This window comes from Anabas testudineus, chromosome 7 (assembly GCF_900324465.2).
Source record: "Anabas testudineus chromosome 7, fAnaTes1.2, whole genome shotgun sequence".
NCBI lineage: Eukaryota > Metazoa > Chordata > Actinopteri > Anabantiformes > Anabantidae > Anabas > Anabas testudineus.
The window spans coordinates 14929288-14940829 of record NC_046616.1 but is presented as its reverse complement, the minus strand read 5'-3'; the positions used below and the strand labels follow the sequence as shown (position 1 = coordinate 14940829).

The window sequence follows — 11542 nt, the reverse complement described above, 5'->3', positions numbered from 1 at the left end:
TCTACAGGGGGCATCGTAAGGGGTTTGCAGCCGCTTCATTCCCAAACAGTTCCACTGTAAGTGCTCAGTTGCAAAAACTGTAATTGGACAATAACGTTAGAAATACACTCACTGGCCACTTTGTTAGGTGCACCTGTGCAATCTGATGCCATCTAATACAGCTGCTCTGCCAAATCGTATCATTCTGCTTTTACATTGTAATTTTTTGGTTTTGAGTTGAAGCCATGAAAAAGGTGATAATTCTACTGTACGGTTATTATTGAGATCATTTAAGTCCTAGTAGGTGATAAAGTCGTATTGATATACAAGAGGTATTTCTAAGGTTTTGGCCGCCCTATTGATAATGAATGAGGGGGCCAAAAGATTAGAACCACCTCATACAATGAACTCTGGTATGACCACCAACCACAACAGTGATTACACACGTCATAAATTAACAAATAATAAATAGTAGAATAACCAACTTACTGAAATATACTTAACTTTAACTTAAATAAAGAGAAGAGAAAATGTAACTTCATGAATGTATAATACATGGACAGAGCTGCTGCACCGAGTTTGTTTAGGTGTACTTAAAAAAGTGACCAGTGGGAGTATTTCTATAAACTCTTCAAACTACTGAAACAAACAACACAGAGAAAGGCAGTAATTATAAGTAACTTCTTAGACACCCCACAATTTAAAAGCTTGAGTAACATCTTCTTAGCTTAATTAGAATCCTCATTGCTGACTGATTTCAGTACTGTACGTGCATTTCATGTTGGATTATACTGTCTAAAACGAAGAAAGAGAAGAATTAAAAATAACTTTAAACAAATCAAAATAAATATAAATTGAAACAATCCCTGTAGAAGACAAGGCCACCTGGTGGGTAGAAGAGTAGTCATATTTTATATTCATATTTCTAACAAAATTGAGTTTAGTCAAAATATACTGGGGGTAAGCTGTTGTCCCCTTTGCCTTCTTTGTCAGCTTTGCTCACATTGTGGCATCCATAGATCCTGAATTACTTCTTGGACTCCCTTGTCTACATATATTTAACAGTTGCAAGCACACTACAAATATTTAAAATGTATACACTACCACCAGCTCCTAAACTTAAACAGTATATAAAATACAAAGGTGTGACCTGGCATACTGGTACCTTATCTATCGGAATTGGTGCTTACAGGATACAGATAAAGCAGTTAAAAGATATACCTCAATTAAAACTATTTTTCAAATAGCTCATAACAGCTTATCTAATGTGGGGCGACATCTTGTGGACATTGTTTTATATACAGATTTCAATGGATAATCACACACATCACTGATAAAACATTGCTTTATATATTTCATAACAGAACAAATACAGTGACAAATTCAGTGCAACATCAATCTGTAATAAATATGCGTTCATTTATCTTAAATAATAAAAAAAAACAATAACACACAAATAAATACTCTCAGACCATTAAATATTTTAGCTGAAGGATAATAACATTTGGAATATCATAGACCTATATTTCAGTTGCACCTGAATGGCTGGCCTCCTGCAGCCAGTGTGACAAGAACAAATTATTTTGTCCAGTCTAGTAGTTGTGCATTTGGAGAGAGTATGGCAAACCCATTAAATAACATTGCATGATAAAAGCTCATAAACTCTGGAGACAAAACTGAAGAGGAGAACAGACATAAAGGATGCCACACAAATTCCTACCAGGAAAAACATTCACAGTTAAATATTGTGATATGGCCTGGAACAGATGGCTTTAATTCTATAACAATACAAAAAAACAAAATACTGACCTGTAATGGGGGCAGCTGTCTAGTAAACCTAAGTATAAGGCAGGTAAGCGGGCTTATCTCTTAAATGTGACTGCATCTTGTTCAACTTGCATTGAGCCATCAATGAATATCTGTTACACTTATAAAGTAAAATTTTCCTTACGGTGAGACTGGGATTCATTTTGTTAAATTCACATGTATTTATTATTCATATATTATAAATTAACTGTGAGAAAACCAATCTAGCTCTCTCACAATAATTCTATAATATTTTAAGTAATAAGTAAATGTGCATAACCAAGAGGAGCTTCAGAGCCATAATATAATGGAAAACAGATTTTACAGATTTTCATTTCACTTACAGCCACAGATGCTGTCAAAAGGTTTGTCAAGCCTCACTTGCTTCATAGGTGCCAGACTGACTTTTAAAATGAAGTTGCTTTGTTTTGTCATAAGAAAACCTGGCTATAGATCCTGGTGGAGGTCACTGTGTGAAAGAGGTTTGTAATGTTCGTCCATGCCCGACTTAGCTTGATTCCTCTGAGCAACTAGTCTCTGGTAGTGGGCCTGCATCTGGTGGTCCGGGTCCACATTTACCCAGCTGTTGGCCACCCACTTCACCCCACGCCTGACAGGGCAGTCACCATGCAGAGAATATTCATCAAGCTCACCCATCCACCCTAGGGAAAGTAGGAAAGATTAACTTCATTTTAGAAGAAGGGACTATCTACTAAAGTGAATCGAACAAGATGAACAAAGTCAGATCAATGTCAACAAAAAGCTCTAACAGACTTTCATCTGCATCATTATGATTAATCAAACATGTTAAGGGAACAGATGTATCTAATTGAATGAGATACTGGCACTGTTGTGATGACCATATGGCCAAAAGTCAATACAAATTGAATATCTTGTGTTGTACTTTGAATAAGGTTCTTCACTATACCAGAACTAAAAAATCAACAAGGTGACTACTATTTGACACAATGTACGACAGATAGACTGGTATATCGCTCATCAGTCACGTTTTAGCCTAAGTCTTTTGCTCTTACCTCTACCATCAGAGAGGTGGTTGTACCAGAGGAGAGCAGTCCCGGCCGTAGGTTTTATTCTGAGGTTCCCTCTGCCACATGTCTCCTGGGTGTCTGTCAAATCAACACCATCCTGGACCAATGCCTAGGAAAGACAAAACAGTAAACAGGTTGTGTCTGATCACCTGTTTTGGCACATTGTGTTCACTTAGATGTCAGATTCCTTGTTACCGATTACCCCAACTGCATATTAATCTCACAGTGGCAAAAAAAAAAAGAAACTTTGCTTTATGATTGTGGGTTTTCACAGCACACTCACCTGTTCTTCATATGTACGATTGTCTGCCACAGGAAAGGTTGTCTCCCCACCATCTTCCACAGAGTTGAGGTAGAATAACACAGTAACATATCTAGGATAAAACAAAGAAATTATTTAGTTTGGCAGTAACACTTTATTTTGGGTCTAGTAAAGGGTCAAATGAAAACCTCAATGCTAAATAAAAATCTATCGTGAAGATAGTTAAGTCTGGGCTCGTGTATGAAATGACATAACTAGTAGACTGTCAAAAATAAGAGAAGTGCAAATTAACAGAACATAAACTAAACAGAAAATACATTCACACCTGCAAGAGACTTCTGCGAGAGCAGATGTGTTTCCAGCCAGTCGAGTGTGTGAGCAGGTAGTCTCTGAATGAGGAGGGCTACTATCATGGTGGGCATTACTGAAGTCTCTGTGTTCGTAGCGAATCACCTGCAGTGGCTCACTCAGCTCAACCAATGCAGATGGCAGACGTGTCAGACTTATTACCCTGAGTAAAACAGAAGTACATTCTCAATATTATAAGTATTATGACTACTGCAGTAAGAGCAGAAAATAGTGCACATATTAGTACAGTAGTTACCTGTTTCTGAGTGTTTGCAAAACATGGTGGGATCCCAGCCCTTGGTAAAGCCATGTATGTTTGCTTCTCTGTTTGAACCGACTCCAGAGCTTCCCACTTCGCTGTTTTCCAGGGCCTTTGGACATATTGTAAACTTGTCTGAAGTCCTCTAATGTAAGCACCCCTGTCAGGAACACATACACAATTGTTTATTGGACTATAATCTTTCCTTTATATGGCTAAGATATGAAAAAATAAATCTATATATAAATTTATAGAATAAATGCATAAAAAAAGCTAAAATAACTAATAAATAAACTGAGCTCTATGAAATCATAAAACCTATTATCACAGATCATATTCAATTTAAGTCAATTCTGGATTCTGGGACTATGTGGTAAACAGTGGGCTATAACAGGAAGTTTCTCTTTTTTCTTCCATTCCCTTCCTTGTCCAATCGTATGTCGTTATTTTCAACTGAATGAATGTCTGGTCCCATCACTTTCTGTGGGAGACTGCGCCACAGCCACAACAATAAGTCCAGAGAAGAGGTGGCTGGGGAGGGGTGACTTAGCAAAACAGTGTAGAGGGGGATCCGGGGGAAAACTAAAAAAGAGGTTGGAGAATAATCAGCTTTTAATGAGATGAGATGAGGTACATCCGGACTGGGAAGTGTACAACGATTGGCACAATGGCACCAGGTCAAAACGGTGTCACCCCTTGCACGCAATCACAGCAACTATTCAGCCACTTACTGTACTAAAAGTACTACTGTACTACTACAGTACATAATTATTATTTACACATTTGAATCTTTGAATCTGCTCATCTTGAACCACTGAGTTAAATAATCCCGTACAGATATGCATTATTAAATAAATAACAAACAGAAATTAAGTACAGTTGTGCTTTATTTTGAAAGACAAACTTCAACTACTACAACAACTACCTGAAAAAAACAGTAACATCAGTGCATACAACTTCACTTATTTTTTCGTGACTCTCCTGGAGTTATGAATATTTTTAGTCAATCTGAATTCAGAGAATGTTCTTTAAATAGAGAATTGATAGATTTATTAACCTTTTCTGTTTCAAACTGCATTCCGTTTCTAATAGTGTCTCCCTAATTAATATCAATCTTTTACTTAATTTGCCCCAAGACTGAAGTTAAGCCAATGTTCTTTTTTTAAAATGAAAAAGTCAGAACAGTCTTAAATGTACTGACACAATCCACAGGTGCACAAACCTGTTGGGCATGTTTCCAGACCTGCGAGTATCTGCCGTAAACTGTCTGGGCTCAACCATGTTCCATCTCGGGAATGTGAGTGGCTCACAATCTGGAGGAGAGGCCAGAATGTTTTTCTCATCATCAATAAAAAACATATGACAACCTCAATGTTCATCTAATTAAATAATCTTTTTTTTACCTCATACTTCTGCAGCAGCCCATCCTGGTTCAGGTCCAACAGACTGAAGATCTCCTCTGTACTGAGAGAAAGTAGCGGTTGGTTGGAGTCCTCTTGTCCCTGGCTGGGTGCTGGTGTCTGGCTCTCCATTAGACCCTTGAGCTGAGCCAGTTGCACCACCACACGGCATTCCTCTTCTGACAAGAAGCCAGGGATTTCTGATATAAAAAAAATTAAAAGGCAACAAATGATGACTGTTAGGACAGTGAAGCCTTGGACTGCTCAAAGATCCTAATTTAAAAATAGACACATTCATTTTATTTTAATTTATTATTATGCATTTATGTTATGTTAAAATGCACAACTTTTTTTCTGTTAGACCTTCAATTGAGACTGTAGAGTTTATAATTTTTGAAAGTGAAAAAACATATATAGTGTGGTTGAGACTGTGTTTGTTTAAAGATTAACTGCTGTGCTAATGGCTCCCATTCACACATGAAGGTTACACATGAAGATTAATTAGATAAAAAAACAAATACACCAAAACCTTTCACCTCCTTTAACTACAGTTTGACACTATTAACACAGTAACTGATGTCTGGGCCCTCCATTAAACATTCATTATTAAAACTTTGTCAAAAGTGTTACTCAAACATCTGCACACTGCAGACCTGAAAGGGAGAGTGAGTGATTGACTTCTAAGTGGATTAGAAGATCTCTGTTAACAGTGCCAGCTTGATCTGTCAGACTCCTAAATGGATTAATGTCTAACAAAACCTATCGGGGTGAAAGCACAATTTTGAGATTGTTTGATCAGTGTTTCCTAATAATAATATGATTAAGGGGTTTAAATCTGTTTAGGTGAGACAAATGTAATAGTACCATACTGAAATATGCTCAACATTTGTTTTAAGTAACTCATACTTGATTTTAGTTATGGAAAAAAAGATTACAATTAATTGTGGCTATTATTAATAATATTAGATGTTTTAACAGATCTTTAAGCACAGGAATTATTTAGACACTGTATACTGTGCATATTGTTCATCTTATGAGTGCAGTCCTGGTGTAGCCTATACCACTGACAGGTTTAATGATACTTCACTGGACTTCTCCTAGAGAGAAGCAGACACAGCGTAGGCTGCTGAAACTCTGTAACTGCTGACATCAATTAGCACAAAGTGATAGCTGAAGAATAGAATCAGAATAGGTGTACTAATTTACAACTACTTATTAGGTGGAAAGTCTGTCATGATTCCCACCTTTATTCTCTCCCAGCAATCACTCCAGGAATCTATCCATGTCTGTCAGTCATTTCCCCTCTTAATCAACAGCTTCCGGCAGGTTGGCTGCCTGGACAGTAGAGGCCTTGTTTGTCACCCCTGTCTTTTGCACTGTACTCACTTGTTTAATCCCTATTGTCCAGTCAAGCCTCATTAATCTGGATAACTGATATGAATGAAGACTGAACCTCTCTCTCTCTCTCTTCCTACCTCCCACCCCTGTCTTTCTTTCACCCCCTGAAAGGAAGTGACCTGCTTGTCTGAACAGGAATCGGGCCATGGCTGCACAGCAGGACAACACCAATTTTGTTTGTGTTCTAAGCACATGCTCACACACATACAAACACAGAAGCAGAACACTCAAGTGCATGCAACTAACTTTTTTTCAAATTAATTAGACGGATTACCATTTGGTCAAAGACCGGAAAACTTTTACAAATATAAAATGTCTTGACCTCACTTGACACTCAAAAACAAAGTATTACTATTACTACTACTACTAACTGCACTATACTGCAATTCAGGATGATTAGAAGATGCTACAAATAATAGTTTAAAATGTGTAAACAAAGAGATGAAGGAGTTTCACTACATTAGGTCCAGTCTCTAGTAATACACCTAAATAAGCTCAGAAATGCAAGTGGATCTGCATCTCTAACAACACTTTAATGTGTGTCCCGCCCTCCTCCCCACTCTTCTCTACACCTCCCCTTTCCCCTTCCTATGCAAATTTCACCACCACCCACAATAAATACACCTATTCTGCCATCCTCTCCTGCACTCATCATACAGTGGGCTTCTTTCACTTAAGAGAGACACTTCATGATTTTTTTTCTCCTCTGTTCCAGTATGACTGCAGTTTTGTGTTCGCTTTTTAGCTCCAGAAAATCCGCCCATTCAGCCACTATAATATTTCTCCTTCTGATTGCGGTACCAAGCAGGACAATAGCTCTTGGTCCTGCTATCAGCAGAGTAAGGGCTGGGCTGATGGGACTAGCAAGGTCTGAGGGTAGAGAAAAAGTCAAAAGTGAGGACATGGGACCAACGAAGGACAACACTAAATCTGGACACATTCGTGGTTCTAGATTGGGGGCTACAGCAGGGGATGATGATGAGGCTTGGGGGGACTCTGATGCTACCATTGGCTTCAGGACCATGTTTTCTATAGGAGAAGGTGGACTGTGGGAGCCCCGCTCTTCTACTCGCTGCATCCCCATCCCTTCCGGCATGGCCCTGTGCCAAAACATTGGCTATGACACTATGAGGATGCCCAACCTGCTGGGCCATGACTCTCCTGCTGAGGCTGTACAACAAAGTGTTAGCTGGTTGCCACTACTTGCCAGAGAGTGCCACCCTGATGCCCGCATCTTTCTCTGTTCTCTCTTTGCACCCATCTGCCTTGATAGGTAAGTTTCTCTTAACATGTACTGTAAACATTTTAAGTCATAATTTCTTTGGGAATTGTGTTTTATTTTTTCTACAAGAGAAAACGTTACTTTAAAAATACAAAGGCATATTGTTTAGTAGAAATAAGCTGCAAAATGTATTCTAATGTGGATAGGTGCTATCAAAGCCTCCCATGACACAGACTCACAGAATTATCAGAGCGGCAGGGATATTTCTAACTAGAGAAACTCAAACTGTGTGTGCCCACATTCTGATGTGAAAAGGTACCATGTATAATTTATTAGCATTTTTCCATTTATGACAAAAGTTACACAGGACCAGGGTCATCAAGAGTCAACATCCCTTTGAACCATATGCAAATTGGAGTCAGTCTGTGAAGCGAGAACCTGGTTTCACAAAGAAACCAAACCATTAAAGCACTGCTATCTCCTTTTTCACACTGGCACCTTTCAGTTGTGAAAAACAAGCACTAAATGTTATCTAATCCAGTTCCCTGACACAACAGTATTGATTTCAGTCCTTCTGTCTATTTAGTGCCACTCATGTTCCCTCTCCTTCTCTTCTTTATCAGGTTTATATCACCCTGCAGGAGTTTGTGCGAATCTGTACGGGACAGCTGTGCTCCAATCATGAGTTGCTATGGCTATCCCTGGCCAGAAATTCTGCGCTGTGACCAGTATCCTGCAGACCATCTCATGTGTATCTCCTCCATCACCAATACCACTGCTCACACAGGGGGGCGTAGAGGTAAAACACTAACTTTAGAAACATTTGTTCTTGATTCGCCTTCATCTGATACATTTTTTAATAAGTTGTTTGAATATTTTAGTGCCTCAGGCAAGCTGTCGGGATTGTGAGTTAGAAGAGGCCTTGTCTTCAAAAGATACACTGGAAACCTTCTGTAGGAGTGATTTTGGTAAGTATCAATATTCTTTCACCTCTTTTTTCGGTCAAGTCCTACTCTTAGTTATAGACTTTATATGTTTTAAAAAAAATAAATTCTTTGAAACAGTTATTAGACAAGAGACACTACTTAACAAACAGATGATGTCAATAATGTTTTATGTTTCTTTCTTCCCAGTTGTGAAACTGCGTTTAACACGGCTTGAATATAGTCCAGTAAGCCTGTCTCAGTTTTCACTGGCTGCTAAACTGGAGGTTCTGAAGCATGGACCACTCTTGGGTGGGCAGATCCGCTCCCGCATCGAGCTGTGGTTGGAGAGGGATGCCACATGTGTGAAGAACATGACACGGAACCACCCACGAGGTGGCACATTCGTAGTGACAGGCATAGTCCAGGGGGAACGCCTGGTGGTGAACAAGGCTTACGCCTGGCAAAAACGAGACAAGAACCTGGTGGCAGCAGTGCGAAAATGGAAACATCACCGATGCAGGAGTTAGGATTACTTACTGAACTGCGTTCAGTTAAAAAAAAATGAAATTATGAAAAAAGATTTCAACATCTATGGTTACAGGAAGAATAGGGATAGTTATATTTAGACCTATAGCTGTAAATAACGCTGGGTCTAGTCTTGTTAAATCACATTATTAATTCTGTGGTTATGGAAGTGGTGATATGCAGCAGTGGTCAAAAAAGAAACTGTCAGGCAGCGAAGCTAAAACAAATAAAATGTGTGAAAATGTACATATCTGAAAATTTAAGAAAATATTGTTGGTCTATATTTGTATGACTTCGAGAATAATAAAATGTTGTTCAGTAAATCTTAGTGATATGCCATTTGTTCATGAATAGCAGATGATAACTAAAGCCTACAGTGTTACTTACCAAAGAGCAGAGGTTTCAGGCTCAGTGTCTTCATCTCATGTGTTTTGTCTGGCAGAAGGGACACCTGCTGAACATACCCTACCTGCAGATGAGCAAGATCAATTCATTATTTTAAGAATTTAAAGGGCTTTACTTTCGATTGCTCGGTAGTATACCAAATGCTGTCAGTTTTCTTACCCGTATCCCCTCAAGGCGAGGGAGACTGAAACTTTGACTGTAGTCCTCGTCCTGTAGCTCTACCGATGTTGGGGCAGGATGAGTCAGAGCGCTCTCACTGTCACTGACCGATACTGACGAGGCCCCGTCTCTACTAACAAGATCCCCAGGTCCGTTGTTGTAGTGCACGTAGAGCAGCAAAGCGATAACGTTCAGGATGTAAACATGGAAGAAAACCATGACCACAACGAAATACGCCCGAGAGCAGACATTACTTCTCTGAATGTGCAGTCGAGTGGACCGAAAAGGGGAATTGTAGGGCGACGATGATGGTTTGTTGCTGTTATTGCATTCTTCCTGGTCCATAAAGTGCTCCTGAGTGTCTTCCATTTTTGCACCAAACGACTGGAAATCAAACCCGATAGAAGGTTTCTGATCTATTTACTGGGTAGCGTTACTGCCAAGGTCTATTTCTTATCACGCCTTCCCGATAACGCTAGCTAGCTGCCTGCTTGACGTTAGCAACCCCAGCGTTACCTAGCTAAGGTGCCAGCACCACTTCCAAACTCCGGCTGTGTCGAAACAAAATCAAGTTGTCGTCTCTGTTGCTTTTACTCACAGAAACAGGACAGTTTCGAGCGAAAATGCAAGTACGCCGAATTACGTTTTCTTTGACAAATAAATGTGACATCATTAACTAAATTCACTTAATGCTAATCCCTGTTAGCTAACCCGGGCTAGTAGCTACGCTGCCCCTGACAACCTAACAACAAGGCGGACAAGCTAACGACTGCAGAGGAACCGACGTTTGCGTTAGGTGACACAGTGAAGAGTTAGCGGCCTCTAATGGACAAGACCGAAGACAAAACAACAGATAGTGACTTTATAACCTTCCAAACAAGGGTTAAAAGAACTACTGTGCTTACTATGTGCACTTTAAGTAAGTAGAAGTACCAGCTCTCTACACTAACGTTACAAGTAAAAGCCTTCCTTTTGCTACAAGTTGCTAATCGTCTAGCTGCAGGTTTTGCATTAGCGTTAGCTAAACATTTTTCGTAACTTTAGTATATTATCACCAAAGGTAATAATAAAAAAATTGCTACACTTATATGTGTTATGTACTTAATAACTAACTTACATACAACATTTTTAAGTACTGTACAACGAGACAGTTATTGAAGATATAACTAGCTAACCGCTATACAATTATCATATTGAATAATTAGGCATATTATTATGCATAAAACATTTAATGTGCTAAAATAATGAAGTAGGGTTAGCGTTATATGAATCAGCCTTCACATTAATACTTTTGTATAACTGTCACGTTAAAGTAACCTTCCCAGGCCTTTAAATCCTTTTCTAAACTTATTGTTAAAGAGGTTCGTGGCTTTTTGTGAACATACATCTAACACAGTTGTTAAGACGAGTTAGTAAACAGTCCCAGAGTTAACATATAGTGGACCTGGTCCTCCACGATTAGCTCCACTGAATGAATCTGGCTTGTGAATGAACGCATGCTGCTGTTGTTTAAAACAGCCACACGGTGGCAGGAGGACATTTCTTTATTACCTGTTTGCTGCGTCATCTACATCTGCGTTTCCCGACGTAATTGTTGGGAATCCAGGTGATCCCCTTGTGAGCAAAAGTCATAATGTTGTTTCATTAACTTTTAATTTAAAACCTCATATAGGTCATTATGTGCTAAAGTCTTGACCTTGGGTCACCCTAATAGTAATCCTGGTAGTAGCCATTTTATATCAACAAGAGAACACGCTTGTAAGTGCACGTATGTGGTTGATTGAGGACTATTTATGTTTGAACT

The 11542-nt window shown here is 39.1% G+C and overlaps 2 protein-coding genes across 2 annotated transcripts; one reads left to right on the top strand and one right to left on the bottom strand.

Moving 5' to 3' along the window:
* Positions 1-1328: 1328 nt before the first annotated feature.
* On the bottom strand, positions 1329-10704 carry LOC113166806 (transmembrane prolyl 4-hydroxylase-like). The gene is made up of 9 exons (XM_026366971.1): positions 9739-10704; positions 9562-9643; positions 5107-5303; positions 4926-5016; positions 3701-3863; positions 3422-3607; positions 3118-3208; positions 2820-2943; positions 1329-2447 (listed from the first exon to the last, which is right to left on the bottom strand). The coding sequence occupies exons 1-9, from the start codon at positions 10105-10107 to the stop codon at positions 2233-2235; spliced, it is 1518 nt and encodes a 505-aa protein (XP_026222756.1). The 5' UTR covers positions 10108-10704; the 3' UTR covers positions 1329-2232.
* Positions 7110-9519, top strand: LOC113166807 (secreted frizzled-related protein 5). Its single transcript, XM_026366972.1, has 4 exons — positions 7110-7774; positions 8347-8522; positions 8605-8691; positions 8857-9519. Exons 1-4 carry the CDS (start codon positions 7191-7193, stop codon positions 9174-9176), a joined length of 1167 nt encoding a protein of 388 aa, XP_026222757.1. The 5' UTR covers positions 7110-7190; the 3' UTR covers positions 9177-9519.
* Positions 10705-11542: the final 838 nt, after the last annotated feature.